The sequence below is a fragment of the Urocampus carinirostris genome, chromosome 7 (assembly GCF_059441175.1).
Source record: "Urocampus carinirostris isolate Australia breed hairy pipefish chromosome 7, RoL_Ucar_1.0, whole genome shotgun sequence".
Taxonomy (NCBI): Eukaryota; Metazoa; Chordata; class Actinopteri; order Syngnathiformes; family Syngnathidae; genus Urocampus; species Urocampus carinirostris.
The window spans coordinates 41,829,091-41,848,435 of record NC_142355.1 but is presented as its reverse complement, the minus strand read 5'-3'; the positions used below and the strand labels follow the sequence as shown (position 1 = coordinate 41,848,435).

The window sequence follows — 19,345 nt, the reverse complement described above, 5'->3', positions numbered from 1 at the left end:
AATCATTCATTCATTCATTCATTCATTCATTCATTCATTCATTCATTCATTATCTGCACCACTAATCTTCAGTAGGGTCGCGGGGGTGCTGGAGCCCACCAGTGTGCCATCAACTGGTTGCCAGCCAGTCGCAGGGCACACAGAGACAGACAACTCAATTGCTCATTCACACACAGAGACAATTTTGAGTGGCCAATTAACCTGACATGCATGTTTTTGGAATGTGTGGGGAAACGGTAACATACAAACTCCACACATGGAGGTTCGATCTCATGACCACAGAACTGTGCCGCACATAAGCTAACCACTGTGCTGCCGTGCTGCCCAGTAACTGAATTACTCTGTTGTAAAAGTAACTAGTTACTAGGGCAAGTCTCGATTTTCGTTTCTTTAAAAATAAGTTCTTGTATGTCCAAGAATTTAACATTTTCCGAGCAGAATTCATGTCAGTTGAATAGAGAACAACAGACAGGTAGTTGTGTCATAAAACGTTGGACTTTACCAGCAAAATATTTATCTTACACTAGAAGTGCAACAAAAATAAATAGTAGACAACTTAATAAAAGGACAATCAGCAGTAAACAATATAAAGTAAAACCCTCAAAACCTGAGACAACTGGTCAAGTAGACATTGGCAACTGAACCTTAAAAAAACTCTTAAAGAAAAGTCAATAGTAAAACAATATGAAGCGAGTTTCACTCTGTAGCATAAATCACAGTCTCAAGTCAGATAACTGGTCAGGTAAACATATGTCACTGTGCTCCAAATAATATAAATAATACATAATATCCAAATAGTTCACATTGGTTTGAGATCAGGGGAAAGAGTAATTGTAACCTGTGCAGTCCTTTAAGACATCTTGTGATCAAGTCCTATACAAATAAATGTAACTTGACTTGAACAATAAAACGCACAACAAGGTGTGTAATATAAAAATCTGAGACAATAAGACATTCTATACTTCTTCCATCATGTATCCAGCCAATTAGACTATCTTACCCCTTCTCAAACCAGTGATTGTATCTCAAGATCAAAAGTTATGCAAACCTCGTCACTTAGCTTGTTCTTTAACACAAAAGACACTCGAACAAAGAGTTAACAACAAACCAGCTTTCATGTAGCGCACCTTAGTGTTGCTTTCAAAAAACCTTTTGCCTTTCCGGGTCAGATACCTGCCACAAGCATTGCTACCTTTACACAAGAGGTAAAATTAAGCCTAAAAAAGCCAGCCTGACCCGACCTGGCCAACGGGTATAAAAGCCTGAACCAGCCCGAGCCCGGAAGATTAATTTCAAGCTCAAAGTAAACCCAAAATGTTCACATTTTATTTAAGAGGAGAGACGGTCATTCTGACTATTTCTGAAAACAACACTTTACCCCATCCCTCGCCGCATGCCTTTCTTCTGTGCCCGACACTGCTGCTGAACATTGGCATTTTTTTTTCTGAGGGGAAGAGTGATTTTGACCATCTCCAACAATCACGCCGAACAGCATATGCAATGATCACGGACAGCATCAATCAGCAATTGCGGCGCCGATGGGCCGGCGCGGCACAGATCGGACGGCAATAAGGCAATATATAAAATTGTTCAAGTCCATGACAGCAGCGCCGCAGCTCCCCATCTCAGTTGGCTTGTCAATGCAGATGATGTCATACTTCAGGTCCATATTAATACAGGTGATGTCAAAATGGTCCGAGGTCAGATTGCCTTAGTTAACACATCCACTACACAGCATTATATCCAGACAGAAGAGCAGCTTCAGTGACAGACTGCTGTCACTGTCTTGTACCACGGACAGACTGAAGAGATCTTTTCTTCCTCATGCCATGAGGCTCTTTAACTCCACCCGGCGGAGTAAAGGCCCACATTAAACCACACCCCCTACATTGCATATTACCGGACTTTTATTGCAGTGTGTATTTTATGTAGCACTATTTAAATACTCTATACAACACGCTACAGTGGGTATTAGCACGTCACATTAGGTATTTGTATATTGTATTCCTTTTGCTTTATTATTGTATTGTTCTCAGCGAAGGGATGCTGCTGGAAATGTAAATTTCCCTGCGGGGATGGATAAAGTATCTATCTATCTATCTATCTATCTATCTATCTATCTATCTATCTATCTATCTATCTATCTATCTATCTATCTATCTATCTATCTATCTATCTATCTATCTATCTATCTATCTATCTATCTATCTATCTATCATTGCATCCTGTCTGAAAGGTAGGACCTAAACTAAGAAGGTACAGTTCCATTTTTCTAGACAATCAAGTAATATGTTGTGGTCTACAGTATCAAAGATGGCACTGGAAGATCCCTCTTGAAAATGGCTTTGCAAGTATAACTGCAACCAGATCTTTGTTGTCAACTCCTTCAGCCAAAGTGGGTTACATTTTTAACATGACACATTTTTAACACTTTTAACTTGATGCCGCTTGGTTGATCGCTTTACTCAAGTGAGTATCCAACCACAAATTGCATACATGTCACATTCAACATTAAGTCTTCTGGCTGGCCTTACTGTCACCATCTCAGGATCTATGGCAACCAACTTTCAGCTACATGTGCCATTCACATGGACGCTAGCACTGTTGCTTGTCAAGGCCTTGGGCAGATTTTAAAAGGGCTGACGACACAAAATTAAGGAATTCTGACTGGATACCTACTTTGACCTAAAACTCCTCGAAGGAGTGTCTCGGTAACTAAATGGATGAAATCTATCATAAAAAGTACAAAATACTGAGAATAATTATAAACATTTATATGTAGGGCCATCTGTGAAAAGCGTCACTGGGGGGTGCGTATTCACCATCTTTTTTGGGGGGGCTTATTTTCAGGTAAAACAAGTTAGGTTTTTGTCTGTGTGGTGTTCCCTTTATACCTATATCTACTCGTGGCGCCATTTTCGCGTCGGTTTTTCTTTGGGTTTCAAAAGAAATTAAAGGTGACCGTCTCAGCCACATTTCGACTCGTTCGTTCTGTTTTCCTCAACACCACCAGAAACACAACGCAGACTTTTTAAGCGTGCAGGCAGCCGGTGCAACGAATCACTGTTACATGTACACTTTGAAAAAGAAACATTTAAAATTAAATTGAATTTTGTTACTATTATGATCATAATGTCTGGGTATGTTGGCCAGAAGAGGAGGCTTTGCTGGCCCTGATGACCCACTGTTGCTAGACAGAGACATTATCAGTCAGGAATGGATTTAAAAGGAGAATATTGATATGCACTTTGTGGGATTGAAGTTTTTGGTGAGACGTTTACGACGTGGCCTCCTACGCTGTACAGTACACAAGGATTTACGGTGTTTAGATGCACCAGTCAGGGGATTTAAAGATCCCCTAATGAGATTAGAGGAAAGAAGCGTCTGACGGGAGGAGATCTCAATGCATGCAGAAAACAACAACAGGAGTCCATCACGAGTGCAGCCTGCCAAATCTATATTCTTTTTCTATCATTTTTAAAAATAAAAATTATCACCGTGTCATCTCCAAATACGGCAAGAACATAACATAATCTCAAAGCTTTCTTTACTCATTTTACATCAATGGAAAATATCAGTCACTGTTTTTAGGATCTGCTGCTCCAGTGTGGTCATTCAGTCAACTACACCAGACGGCAATCATATGACGTCATGCTTTGTCAGTCGTCCTGGTGGATGGGCGCCACCAGGATGATCTTGCCCAAGACACGCCACAGGAAATTGTGCCCCTACGACCATAATCGTAAAGGGATACACACACACACACATATATATATATATATATATATATATATATATATATATATATATATATATATATATATATATATATATATATATATATATATATATATATATATATATGTATCCCTTTACCATTTTAAGTACCTATAAGCTTTGCACATTTTGAAACAACTATTTTCCCATTCTTACTTAAAACTCAGCTAGAGTTCCGTGAGGGTTGATGGTGATCGTTTGTGCACAACATTTTCCAGACATTTCCACAAATGCTCTATAGCAGAGTTATGGAACCTTGTTGACCCAAACACCCATAGATGCAAAAAATCATAAAAAAAATAAAATAAAAAGAGAGCCACGCATATTTTAAAACAAAATTCAACAAAACTGCCAAACCTCTCCCGACAAAAGCTTACATTTTAGCACATTTTATCTTACTTTGCGTCATTTAATGATTTGATGAAATCTATAAAATAACAATAATGCCAGAGCCATATCCTTCTCCCATATCATTGTATGTTGGTTGGATCCTTTAACCACTTGGGTCCTAGGGGTACTATTTCCCTTGGTGCGTCTGTATATATGACGTAAAATTATCTTTCTCCCCAAGTTATTTAAGAGTGTCAATGCTCATTTTGACCGTCATTTTTGTCCTATATAATGGTTTTAGTGCAGCACAGCAGCCCAGTGGTTAGCACATGTGTGGCGCAAATCTGAGGCCGTGGGATCAACCCTTCCTGTGTGGAGTTTGCATGTTCTCCCCGTGCTTGTGTGGGTTTCCTCCCTCATTCCAAAACCATGCATGTCAGGATAATTGGCCGGTCCAAATTGTCTGAAGGCGGGTGAGTTTTCTGTCCCTGTGTGCCCTGCGATTGGCTGGCAACCAGTTCAGGGTGTCCCCTGCCCACTGCCTGAATATAACCAAGATGGGCTCCAGCACCCCCGCGACCCTACTGATAATAAGCGGTGCAGATCATGGATGGATGGATTATGGTTTCAAAACAAGTTATTTTGTGAAAATGTCACAAAATACTGCAAACGAGAGGGATATTGTCGTATTACCTTAAGCGCAGATTGCACCGAGCGAGAGAGCAAAGGGAGTGCCACCCACCTCTATCACTCACTCAATCAAAATGATCTGAATGGTTTGCTGGCATTTTCGCCTGTCTAGAGTTCGTTTGTGGGTTTTCATCATCAAGGATCTCAACAGTAAACATACATTCTTTCTTGATCTTCCATTAAAAGGTTTTCTTAGCAACCTACTGCCTCAACGGGATACGTTGGTACAACACCCTGACTGTAAAACATAGTAAAAATATGCCCTATATATACTGGTTGTATTATTAGCATGGCTGTTCAGTTGGTGTCCTTGACCACTTAGCTTGCATCTGCACCTATTCCGGGAATGTTTTTGGTGAAGTACAACCAGGCTTCAAACCAGGGCCTTTTTGTTGATTAGGCGAATGTGCTAACCACTGTACTATGGTCTCATATGCATAACTGCCTGAACCTTAAGTGATATCTGTAATGCATCTGCTTCACATGTACCAAAACTGGTTTCACCACATGACTTTAGAGTGCAACAATTTTTTTTTATAATGGTCAGGTCAGTCAAGTCAAGTCATTTTTATTTGTATAGCCCGTAATCACAAAGAGTCTCAAAGGGCTGCACAGGTTGTTGCACAGACTATTATTTCAGACTATTATTACACCATCCCCTGATCTGGAAACAACATGAGGGCAAGGAAAAACTCAAAAACCTCAACATGAGGAAAATTAAGAAACCTTGAGAAGGGACCGCACATGTGGTATCCCTCTTTCAGGATTACCAGGCAAAGGATGCAGCAATTACAAATAATACAGAGATATTGTCCACAAAAAGTATAGGTTATTCATATGCTATAGAGTAGAAGTGTGTTTTAAGCTTAGATTTAAACATTTCCACTGAGGTTGCAGATCGGATCTCAGGGGGAAGAGCATTCCACAGCACCGGTGCCCGGATGGAGAACGCTCTCGAACCTGCGGAACACTTCTTGGCTCTTGGGATCACCAGTAGACCGGCGCTTTCAGAACGAAGGCTTCGGACCGGAACATAGGGGGAAATCAGATCTGAAAGATATGAGGGAGCAAGATCATGTATGATTTTGTATAATACTAAGAGAACTTTGAAATCACATCTTACGCTAACAGGGAGCCAATGCAGGTTAGCCAAAATCAGCGTGATGTGATCGGACTTTTTTGTCCTCGTTAAAAGCCTCGCTGCAGCATTTTGTACCACCTGAAGAGATTTGATTCTGGACTTTGGGAGACCGGAGAGTAGTGCATTACAGTAATCGAGACGGGAGGTAACAAACGCGTGAATTATAATCTCCGCATCCGACTGAGACAGCATAGGACGAATTTTAGCAATGTTGCGAAGATGGAAGAAAGCAGTTCTAGTAATTTTCTTCACATGTGTTTGAAAGGACAGATCGGGGTCAAATATGACACCTAAATTTTTAACTGAGTCACTCTGTGTGATGTGACATTTGTCAATGTTCACAGCAGTTTTTGAGAATAAGTCACGGCATTTAGCTGGACCAACAACTAAGATTTCGGTCTTTTCAGAGTTAAGACGCAAGAAATTGAGTGACATCCACTCTTTTATCTCAGTGAGGCAGGCCTCCAAATTTCCACAATTTAGTGTGGCAGATTCCTCCAACGGAAGATATAGTTGAATGTCATCTGTGTAGCAGTGAAAACTAATATTATACTTGCGAATAATATCACCTAATGGAAGCATGTAAATGCTGAAAAGAAGGGGGCCAAGTAGTAAAACCCTGCGGAACACCACAGGTAACACTAAAGGGCTCAGATGTCATTTCGCCATATTTAACACAGTGCGTCCTATCTGAGAGGTAGGATCTGAACCATGAGAGGACGGTTCCTGAGAGACCAATCCATTTTTCCAACCGTTCTAGTAAGATATTATGGTCCACTGTGTCAAAAGCAGCATTAAGGTTCAGCAGCAGCAAAAGTGATGAAGCGCCAGAGTCCATTGCCAGTAGGAGATCAGTGGTTACCTTAATCAGAGCTGTCTCAGTAGCGTGGTTAGCCCTGAATCCTGATTTCATTGATTCAAAAAGATTGTTCTCGGATATGAAATCATTCAGTTGCTGTGCCACTACTTTTTCAAGTACTTTAGAAAGAAACGGTAGGTTTGACACAGGTCTATAATTACATAAGCTTTCTGGATCAAGGTTGGGTCGTTTCAGTGTAGGTTTAATAACAGCGGACTTAAAAGCCACTGGAACTACACTTGAGGAGAGTGATATGTCTATAATATTTAGAACTGGAGGTCCAAGGACCCCAAAAAGACCTTTAATAAGCGAACCCGGAAGCGGGTCGAACAGGCAAGTCGTCGGTTTGGCCGTATTCACCACCTGTTTAAGATTATCGAGTCGTGCATCTATAGATTTCAGCCCTTTAATATGTGATGTATTAACACTGTCTTTAGAATTTTTTTCCTGTATGCATTGAATCTTCTTATTAAAGAAGACCACAAAGTCATGGGCTGAATGGGTAGAACTATCTGGGTTAATCTGTTGCCTTGTAAGCGATGCTACAGTGTCGAAAAGGACTTTGGGGTTGTTCTTTTGTGACGCAATCACCTTCGAAAGGTAGGCTGATTTTGCAGAGGCAAGGGCCGCTTTATACTTTAACAAGCTGTCACACCAGGTTTGATGGAAAACCTCAAGCTTGGTAGCGTGCCATTTTCTTTCAGATTAACTGCATTCTTGATCAAGGGATCTAGGTTCATCAGTAAACCAAGGCGTGCGTCTTTTAGGTCGTGATTTAAGCCATATGGGCGCTACTGAATCCATGACACTAGTCAGGGTAGCATTAAACGTATTCATGAGTGAGTCGATAGAGCCTTTGTATGAAGGAAAGGACACAACTGCTTCTGAAAAAAGATCAAAGAGCTCAGAAACTGTTGCTGTGCTTATATTGCGTCCGCTAAGCCCTTCAGCTTTTTTAGTACTACATTTAGCTAGCACCTCAAATGTGACTAAATAATGATCAGAAATAACGGTAGTACACGGTAACACCGACATGTTTGAGGTTGATATTTCTCGAGTCAGAACCATGTCTAGCGTGTTTCCATCTTTATGAGTTGGCAAATCAACCAGTTGATTAAAACCAAATGTATCAATTAGAGACCAAAACGCAACAGTAAGTAAACTGAGTGGGGAGTTCATATGAATGTTAAAGTCCCCAATAATTATTATTTTGTCTGCATAGGTTACTAGGTCAGACAAAAGTTCAGATAATTCATCTAAGAAAACTGCGTATGGCCCTGGTGCGCGATAAATAGTTACTACATAAATTGACAATAGAGAGGACCGCATAATAATTATAATTATTAGCGGGACGAGGAGTAAATTTGAGTGTTTTTCAGAAATTAGCGCGACACCGCCACCCTTCTTCAAAGAGCGTGCTACATGGCTGCTCACGTAGTCTTGAGGAGAAGGCTCATTTAACGGTATAAATTCATCCGGTCTCAACCAAGTTTCACATAGACCAATCAAGTTAAGTTTGTAATCACGAAAAATATTATCAACAAGTAAAGCTTTTGGAGCTGTCACGGTGGCCATGACGACCAGTATGCCACGCCCCGAACTCAAGCTGAAGCAGATCAGCTGATTGCTGTTCTGCTGATTTAAGGCTGCATTGTGGGCTCTGCGGTTGCTGGTTCATTACTCTTATACACAATCCCGGTCTGTTATGCTTGTCCTGTTTTAGTCTGTTATGCCTTGTCCTGTTGAGTTCGTGCCGGAGGAACTCTGTATTGTTCTGTTTTGCCTCGGAGTATTGGGCGACTTTTATTTTATTAAATAAAACCTATGGATCGTCAACGCATTTGAGTTCTCCCTTCATGCCTCCTGCCTACGTTCTGGTCCGGTCACCTTCCACGCCACCACGTCTCGTGACAGGAGCAAGCGATCTAATATTTAAAAGACCAAATTTTAGCTTTGCTGAAACGTTTAACAAGATGTCGCCGTTCGGGCGTGTTGAGTTTCAGGCGTCGGTTGACCGGCAAGATCGATGAAGAAATAATGGTGGAATTAGGCACATCTTGGTGTCCTTCTCTGTCGTTTCGCCGATGTGGCTCCTTTAGCTTCGCACACTTCACACACTTCCCCGCACAACAACCCCGCTTCTGATTTCTGTCCCTACGCCGTCTTCTTCGCTTCGTAAGTGGGGTTGCCGATCACGGAGATCCCGCGTCTCTTTGAAGCTCGTTCGGAATATCAAAGGTGGTATAAAAAGTGCCCGAAAAGTCGAAATTTAGACGCCCACCCAATTGAATAAGTTCCTCCTGACTATAAGTGTTATTGGCCACACATGCGTCCAAAAAAGAAAGCAAAAAAGACAAGAGAACGGTAATAAATAGAAGATTAGCTGGAGAGCAACGGGCCGCAGCATCCATGTGCGCCCGCCATCTTGCGCTATGTTGACTCATGAAAAGAGCCATAGGTTCTGAAGCCTTGCTCTATAGGGTTGAAGTCTGGACTTTGGTTTGGTCATTCTAACGCCTAAAATTAGTATTCAAAGTATGTTTACAAAAGATTCACCTTTAACTGTAACATGAGTCTTTAGTTTTAAAATTCCTGTGCTGGGACAATTGAAGAACGCATCTCAGGGCCATCCTGCAATCCCAAATCGGACAGAATCGGAGCTGGTATATGCTGGCACGCGTGGCAATCAAAAACTCAACTGCAAAGTACACACTTTACTGTTTGGCTTCATTTAAATAGAGCAAAACATCAGGTCCCCATCATTTTGATGAATAAGGGAAGTATATTGGTATTCCGGAGAGGTGGGTAGTAACGAGTTATATTTACTCCGTTAACTTGAGTACGTTTTTGGACATTTTGTACATCTAGTATTTTAATATCACTATAGCCTACTTTTACTTGAGTAAATCTGTGAAAAATAAAACTACGTTTACACCTCAACACAAGACTTCATTTAACCTGTTACTTAAATTACGCTACTACGTTACATAAATACACGTCTTTCTGTCTGTCTCTGCTAACTTGTTAATGCGTGTTTATTTTGTGAGAGACCTTGTTTCCCTAATTTAGATTCAACAAGTGAACTAAACCACCACCGGATGGCACTCGTGAGCATGATTAGGAACACTTGTTTTTCTATATTGTATGCGCAGTGTATAAAGCTGTGCCCTCACATATGCAGGTATATTTACATATACAGAGGGTTCACCCATACAAACTGTCCGACTTACAATTACAAGGACCTGTAAATTCTTGTTGATTAAATAGACTTTGATTTTTGGATGATCTGATTATTTTTTTATAAATTCGATAAATAACACCTTGCTACAGTTTCTTAGTACTTGAGTAGTGTTTCACCAAATTCTTTTAAATTATTTGGATGACTACTTTTTCTACTTGAGTCACATCATTTCTGGGGGAACAGTACTTTTACTTAAGTAACATTTTTGGCAATTCTACCCATCTCTGGTCTGCCACTAGATTTTTGGTGCACATGGCAATGCAAAGGCTATTTAATTGATTCTTAAAGTACATAAAATGACATAAATTAGAACTGCAGTACCCAGTTTTGTGTGTTCTTTACAACAATGTTAACGAATAAAATATCGCTGCACTATTTTAATACGCAGGACTGGATTACCGGTAGTATCTGTACTTCTTTATACTCCTGAACATGTAAAATGTGTTGATTGTACAAAATATCCTCAATGACCCTTTATTTCTTTTCAATTTTGTTTTCTTTTTTGTACTGTGTTCACACCATATATATATATATATATACTGGACTGTCTCAGAAAATTAGAATATTGTGATAAAGTTCTTTATTTTCTGTAATGCAATTAAAAAAACAAAAATGTCATACATTCTGGATTCATTACACATCAACTGAACTATTTCAAGCCTTTTATTATTTGAATATTGCTGATTTTGGCTTACAGCTGAAAAAAAACTCAAAAATCCTATCTCAAAATATTAGAATACTTCCTCAGACCAAGTAAAAAAATAATTTTATAACAGCAAAACTAAATCAAATATTTGAAAATGTCCATTGATGCACTCAGTACTTGGTTGGGAATCCTTTTGCACGGATTACTGCATCAATCCGGCGTGGCATGGAGGCAATCAGCCTGTGGCATTGCTGAGGTGTTATTGATGCCCAGGATGCTTCGATAGCGGCCTTCAGCTCATTTGCATTTGTATGTCTGGTGTCTTTCATCTTATTCTTAACTATACCCCACAAATTCTTGATGGGGTTCAGGTCAGGGGAATTAGCAGGCCAATCAAGGACAGTGATGCCATGGTCAGTGCACCAGTTACTGGTGGTTTTGGCACTGTGGGCAGGTGCCAGATCATGCTGGAAAATGAAATCCTCATCTCCATAGAGCTTTTCAGCAGATGGAAGCATGTAGTGCTCTAAAATCTCTTGGTACACAGTTGCATTTACTCTGGACTTGATGAAACACAGTGGACCAACACCAGCAGCTGACATGGCTCCCCAAACCATTGCTGACTGTGGGAACTTCACACTGGATTTCAAGCAACTTGGATTTTGCTCTTCTCCAGCCTTTCTCCAGACTCTGGCGCCTTGACTTCCAAATGAAATGCAAAACTTGCTTTCGTCTGAAAAGAGGACTTTGGACCACTCTGCAACTGTCCAGTGCTTCTTCTCCATAGCCCAAGTCAGACGCTTCTTCCGTTGTCTTGAGTTCAGAAGTGGCTTGACCATGGGAATACGGCTATTGTAGCCCATTTCCCGGACACGTCTGTGAACTGTGGCTTTTGATACCTGGACTCCAGCTTCAGCCCACTGTCTTTGAAGCTCCCTCAAATTCTGGAAGCGGCTCTTCTTCACAATTTTGTTAAGGCTGCGGTCATCTCTCTTGGTTGTGCAGCGTTTCCGGCCACATTTTTCCCTTCCAACATACTTTTTGTGGATATGCTTTGAAACTGCACTCTGTGAACAGCCTGCTCTTTGAGAAATTTCTTTTTGTGTCTTACCCTCCTGATGGAGGGTATCAATGATGGTCCTCTGGACAGCAGTCAGATCAGCAGTGATTTAGTTTACTGAACCAAGCTGAGTGTTTTTAAGGCTCAGGAAACCCTCGCAAGGTGTTTCGAGTTAATTAGATGATTCAGGTGATTAGTTGAATAGCCTACTTGTATACTTTTTCATGATATTCTAATATTTTGAGATAGGATTTTTGAGTTTTCTTAAGCTGTAAGCCAAATTCAGCAATATTAAAATAATAAAAGGCTTGAAATAGTTCAGTTGATGTGTAATGAATCCAGAATGTATGACATTTTTGTTTTTTTAACTGCATTACAGAAAATAAAGAACTTTATCACAATATTCTAATTTTCTGAGACAGTCCAGTATATATATATATATATATATATATATATATATATATATATATATATATATATATATGCTTTTTTAATCAATATCTTCAGTCACGGTTCACGGATCCCTTAACCCTCGCAAAGAGGTTATTATGCCGAAAATGTCGAAAAAACACAAAGGGGTAAGTAGGAGGGCCATTTCTTTCAGTGTGCCGTGGGTAGGTACAGCCTGTCAGAGCACATCCCTCTCCAGGCTAAATGTTCAATACTTTGTGTAAAAGGCAATAAAAATAAGATCCTGCATGAAACAGAAATACAGTAATGATTATGTTGTAGTCCGGTGTGCCCTATTCCACCAGGGGGCACCTAATGGATTTGCAATTGGGATAGGTGTGTCCAATCACCACACATCTGTCCCTTATCTCCCTACACCTTCATAAGGACATTGTGGAGAGCACTTATTGTCGGGTCAGTTCAATTTCCACATCACCTTTATCGAGTCCATCCTGCTTTCTGAGGTTTGTTTTTTTGTTTTCTGATTCTGACAGTTATGTTGTTTTTTTTTTTTTTTACCATTTGTTACTTTTTGGATGAGTTTGATTAAATTCCATCACCTTGCCATACTTCCTGCGTTTGGGTCCACCACACAACCACAAAAAATTATTGTACAAACACAAAGCAGACAGGTCTATGAGTCCATGAATATTAATACATTCTCATTTTATTGGAAGCAAAACCATCAGATTTGAGCGTAACCAAGTAGTGAAATGTGCAGTCAGTCCCGCAAAACTGACTACCTACAGTCTAATACCAAGCCAAGAATGTATCATTTAAAAAATGATGCTTGCAAAGCTTAACACTTTTAAACATAGTGAGGAAAAAACATTACAAAATGTGAACTTTTAATATAGTCTTAATGGCTGCCGAAACAAAACCTTGGACTAAATTTGTGCTGGCTTAACCAGCAAATAGGTAGCATCATGTTTTAAGAGTGCGCACGGTGTACTGATATATGAGTCTGGATTGATCTTGCTGCAGGGCAGAGATGTCAAACTCAGTTTGGCTCTAGGGCTGGACCCAGACTTTCTGTTCTCAGGTGGGCCATATCAGTAAAATAATGTTAGCTCTAATTTTTAGTGCAGCTTTTTAGTACAGTGGAACATCGGTTTTCGAACGCCTCTCAGTTCGAACAAATCGGAGTCCGACCAAAAAATTCGAGAAATTCTTGCTTCGCTGTTCGGTCAAAAAATCAGAGTTCGAACGCCGGTAATGCGTGAGTGCGTACGCTAGGGTGCGATGCTGAGCGGCGTATGGGTGTAGATCGCTACTTTCGTGACCAACTGTTATTGCGTGCGGATGTGCTTCGTTTTGCTTTCGCTTTTAATATAGGTGTACGAAGTGTTTTAGCCCCTAATTATGCCTCTGAAGAAAGTCAGTGCAAGCAGCAAAGTTGCTACAGGTGAAAAAAGAAAAGTAGTGCTAACAACTATTGCATTTAAGAAAGAAATAATAGCAAAATATGAAGGTGTGCGAGTGTCTGATCTTGCTAGGGAATACAGCATGGCTTCTGCGGACCACCACAAAGGTAAGAAATCCTATTCATAATTCTTTTCTTTATCCTTTTTTTAAAATTTTACACGGTTAGCGTAATCTTTCGTACGGAAGATTATGATAACGTGAACGTACGATTAGCCTGGTTTAGCTTTATGTTTACGTTAAACATTCAAGGTAAACATTCAGGGTGTTGGAATGAAGCCCAACATTTAGGGTGTTGGAACGGAGCCCCCTTTCCAATGAACCGCTCACCACTTGTTGTGGAGATCCGGGTGCTAAATGACTTGTAAACGACCTGATTTTTTTATTTTTACACATTCATGTTAGCGTAATCTTTTGTACGGAAGATTACGATAACGCGAACGTACGATTAGCCTGGGTTAGCTTTATGTTTACGTTAAACATTCAAGGTAAACATTCAGGGTGTTGGAACGGATTAAAACGATTTACATTATCTTTAATGGAAAAAATGATTTCGGTGATCGAACAAATCGGTTTTTGAACAGGGTTCTGGAACGGATTATGGTCGAGAACCGAGGTTCCACTGTCTCAACTCATCTCATCAGCCGTACCGCATATCCTCATTAGGGTCGCGGGGGGCTGGAGCCCATCCCAGCCATCTCCGGGCAGTGGGCAGGGGACACCCTGAACTGGTTGCCAGCCAATCGCAGGGCACACAGGGACAGACAACTCATTCGCTCATTCACACCTATGGACAATTTGGACCGGCCAATTCACCTGAAATGCATGTTTTTGGAATGTGGGAGGAAACCGGAGTGCCCGGAGGAAACCCACGCAAGCACGGGGAGAACATACAAACTCCGCACAGGAAGTCTGGAGCTGGATTTGAACCCACGCAGGAGGTTCCCATGACATGAACTGTGCCGCACAAGCGCTAACCACTGCGCCGCCGTGCTGCCCGAGGTTCCACTGTATTATGCTTTATTATTCAGCCTACAGTAGTAACTTACTCTACCAAATTCTAACCACGGACGACAAGGGATCTTTTCTACACATATATTTACAAACAATGGGTAAAAAAATATTTTCATGTTTGACTTTGAATGTGTTAACTGGTTTATTTTAACAGTTAAACGAATGCAGTTTTACACCTGAACTCACCACGCTATTCAAACTCAATGCTTGCCTCTGGCAGCCAGAGGGAGCATTTGGTTTGCATTAATATAAAAAAAAGGGCTAATACGGGACAGAGAGAGAGAGAGAGAGAGAGAGATAGACATGGAGAGAACAAAGGAAAAGGAGAGAAGAAGAAAAGAAAAAAGAGTGTAAGAAAGAGAGAGAATGGGAGGGAAAAGGGAAAACGAGAAAGAGGGGAAAAGAAAGGGAAAAAGAAAGAGAGTGAGAGAAAGGGAGAAAGAAAGAGACAGAGAAAGACAAAGAGAAAGGGAAAGAGGAAGAGAGAGAAAGAGCAAGAGGCAGAGAAAGAAAGAGAAAAATAAATACAAAAAGAGAGAAGAAAAAGAGAGGAAGAAAATGAGAAAGAACGGGAAAACAAGAGAGATGTAGTAATTAATTCACTCAATCTACCACTAAACATCTGACTTGAAAATCACAATGACCCAGCACTGCTGATCTATTTTCAGAACTGGTCTGCGGCCACCTCAGCTGTCCTTAAGGGGCACCCTGGTGCCCGTGGGAACCACGTTAGAGACCCCCGATCTAGAGATTTGGTTTTTTTTTCTTGACATACTCAGACATGTCTGGTGGGCCAGATTAAATCATCTGATGAGCCGGATCCGGCCGGCAGGCTGTACGTCAGACATGACTGTAGAGCCAAATAACATTTTTTAGACATGAAGGCAAAGCATTGTCAACCATCCCTTAATCTGTAGAGTTATGGAATGACATTGTCACACTCGTGAAAAAATATTTAGAGATGTGGTATTCAAAAAACACTCAATAAAGATTCAGAATCTCAGAAGGGCACCAAGAAACACAAATTACTGTATTTTTCTGACCATAAGGCACACCTAAAAACCCCTAATTGGCGAGTGATTTGAAAGTGAGCCTTATATTCCGGTGTACATAATACAGGGTTTGTACACCTTTTTCATGGCAAGATTCAAGAACTTTTCAAGCACTTTCAAGGCCAATTTTTCAAATTTTCTAGAAGAACAAGGTTTTTCTTTGATGACTTTAATGACTAAAATAAAGTCGCTAATTTCTGCTAGCACGTACTTTGTGCTATTTTGAGCAGTTCCTACATATGATCTACTATGCTCTTTTTGTGTCCATGGGCTGCTATAAACTGATGTGAATTCTGCCATTCTGCACTTTATTTATTGAGTGGGCTATTGAGTCCGACTTCCAAGATACATGGAAATGGCACAATCTCAAGCATTTTCGAACACTTCACCCAAATCCAAATATTTTTCTGACCATGAAAACACAACATTCAAATGTAAAAATTTTCAAGGATTTGAAGCATCCTTGCAAACCCTATATACCATTTGTGGTCTAACTGGTTAGGTTTCGGCAAACTCACCGTGACCCGGGTTTGATTCCTGTTGCACACAATGTTGTGAGATTGTAGTAAGGGACATTTTTTCGAATGATTGATCATTGCATTACTATATACTTACGTGTTTAAAGTGTGCAACTAATAAATACGCTAGCTCCTACTGTAGTTCAAGTTCCATGCGCCTTGTAGTCCAGTGCAATTTATCCTTTATACTGCAGGGATCCCCAACTTTTTTTAAGTCGAGAGCTACTTTTTGTAACGAAATAGCGTAAGGGCACCCAGTTTGATATGAATTTCTAAAACAGCAATTTAGCTAGATGGCTTGCTCTATAGCTCAAAAGTAGCTCGATAGTTAGCTAGAAAAGTAAACAGGTAGAAAACTTGAGCAAGTAAAAAGCAATTTAAGTGGGCTCAAGTATAGAAAGCTAGACACAAAGGTAAGTAGCAAGTAGGACAAAATTAAGCTTGATTTTTTTATTTAAAAAAGATACATTTTTAGCTATACAGCATGCAAAAAATGTAAAAAGCTAGCTGGTTGGCTTGCTAAATAGCCAAAAATGTAGAAAGATAGCTAGCTAGGAAGCTAAAAAGATAGCTGGCTAAAAAAAAAGCGCATCTTTTTTGCTCTTTCACTTTATAATACCCATAAATTGGATTTAATTCTGTTGTAAAATAAATGAGCAAGAAAATAATAAATACTGTCATGATTGTCGATGTGAATCACCTGTGCCCGCTCATTTGGCGCCAACCGCTGCAGGCTCTGATTGGCTCCCTGTCCCTATTTAAACCCAGTCCTGTCACTCTCCTGTTGTCAGTCCGTCTGCAAACCTTTGTTGATACAAGGCAAGCCTTTTTTTGACCCTGACTCCTGCCTGTCCTGTTTTTAGTCCCGTTTGTTTCCGGCTACGACCTGTTTTGATACCAACCTGTTTTGACAACTTGTCATGTTAAAACTATGTTATTACCAGGTTAATTATTAAAATAGGGTTAAACAGACTCGGTCAGCCCGAAAAAACTGGTCTACTGTGACTTTTTTAAGGTTATAAAATGTAACAACTGATGAGGCTTAGGGGCCATAACTCAAATTACAATGGGAACATTTGGATCTGGATGCATTTGATTGTTAAGCTGTCGTATTACCTATAATAAGTGATACTCCTTTCTTCTTGGTGGACAGGGCTGAATTAGACCCATGGTCAAAATTGACCTGTTAGCAAAGCTTAGTGGTGCCATTTCCTACCACATGATTACATGACAAAAGACTATTTTTTCGGGGTGCGTCTTATAATCAGCTGTGCATTATAGTATGAAAAGTACGGTAATATTGAAGTATCGCATGATTCTCTGTGGTTTGGTGGGCTTCCACAGGAAGCACGGTCACGTCAGCAGGTTGAGGTGGCAGCTAATTCAGCTGTGGTACCCCTGTTTCTGCGACAGGCGCAAAAGTTCCTCACGAATGGCCTTGATCAAGGAGGCGGACGATTGGTTGGGAGCAGTAGCGTCCAGTGAGAGTAAGGAGGGTAGGTAAGTGGTCCCAGTATCCAGGTGGGAGGGCGGAGCAGATGGTTCTCTCACGGCACTTCTGGACATCTGCCAGATAGAATAAAACAGGAAGCTGTCAGGACAAGAACGGACTAAAAAGTCAGGGGGCCCCAAGTGGATTTGCAGTTGAACTAAACTGCATGGATTCATTTAGCTTTCCACAGCCCGTTATCAAAAGGTTTTTAGGGTATAGCCTGTTTCAGCTTTTATTCATCAATTTATTTTGCCCTTTCAGCTGGATTCACAATGCTATCACATTCTACAGCTATTTAAAAAAGAAAAAGATAAAATAGGATGATAATTATGATAATAAAATGTTTTGAAAAAACATAAGGAAAGTGTCATTAAAGCAGTGCTTTTCAATTATTTTGTGTCATGCACCCCCTGAAAGAAGAAATCCTCTCTCCCTCGAAGTTTATTGCAGTTGAAGCACTGCGTACATTTTCTCATGGCTTGTGATCGGCACTTCCCGATTGCACTCCTTGGCTTGGTCACTAACACCGTGCTTGTGTTTTACTATTCATTCTTGCTTCGTTTCAATTGTCATCATTCTATATTTTTTCTCAGACACCTTACTGTTTTCCTTTACAGAACGTGTGGCTTAAGTCACAAAAAAAATACAAAAAGTAGATACTATAAGATAAAATGAAAGACACACGATTTATTTTCATTTTGTTTCTGTTGCATTTTATGTTAGTTTTGCCAGAGATGAAAGAGATCAAAGCCAGGAGAGAAAGCTCACCACGTCTTGTGAGTCATCATTTTATTCAGATTTAGTTTCTTTTGTCATTTATTAGCATATTTGGTATTGGAGTAATCCTTAAGTAATTGAAAGTAATCAAGTTAAAGTAACCCTACCCAACCCTGTCTACAGGTTCCAAGCGGAATACAGTGCCTGATAGCTGGAGGCACATGTGCAAACTGGACCGACGTGATGGCGGTGAGCGGTCTCTAGTGATAGCCTCTGAGTTTGCCTGACGTTCCTTCGTAAAGCGAGGTAGATTTTTGTTGAAAAGAAAAAACGTCGTGTCTTGAGTTTGTTGTGTAGTAGTGCTTGTATAAAGAGGTACCACTACAGGGAGCGCAGAATTATTAGGCAAATGAGTATTTTGACCACATCATCCTCTTTATGCATGTTGTCTTACTCCAAGCTGTATAGGCTCGAAAGCCTACTACCAATTAAGCATATCAGGTGATGTGCATCTCTGTAATGAGAAGGGGTGTGGTCTAATGACATCAACACCCTATATCAGGTGTGCATAATTATTAGGCAACTTCCTTTCCTTTGGCAAAATGGGTCAGAAGAGGGACTTGACAGGCTCTGAAAAGTCAAAAATAGTGAGATATCTTGCAGAGGGATGCAGCACTCTTAAAATTGCCAAGCTTCTGAAGCGTGATCATCGAACAATCAAGCGTTACATTCAAAATAGTCAACAGGGTCGCAAGAAGCGTGTAGAAAAACCAAGGCGCAAAATAACTGCCCGTGAACTGAGAAAAGTCAAGCGTACAGCTGCCAAGATGCCACTTGCCACCAGTTTTGCCATATTTCAGAGCTGCAACATCACTGGAGTGCCCAAAAGCACAAGGTGTGCAATACTCAGAGACATGGCCAAGGTAAGAAAGGCTG

The 19,345-nt window shown here is 40.5% G+C and overlaps 1 protein-coding gene across 3 annotated transcripts in view; it reads right to left on the bottom strand.

The window, feature by feature from the left end:
- Positions 1-12,829: 12,829 nt before the first annotated feature.
- LOC148363348 (UPF0606 protein KIAA1549) overlaps positions 12,830-19,345 on the bottom strand; it is a 57,725-nt gene continuing 51,209 nt past the window's right edge. For all 3 annotated transcript variants that reach the window (XM_088341005.1, XM_088341006.1, XM_088341007.1), the window contains one exon: positions 12,830-17,766. In XM_088341005.1, coding sequence (XP_088197131.1) covers positions 17,584-17,766 — 183 coding nt within the window. In that variant the 3' untranslated portion in view covers positions 12,830-17,583. The remainder of the gene's footprint in view (positions 17,767-19,345) is intronic.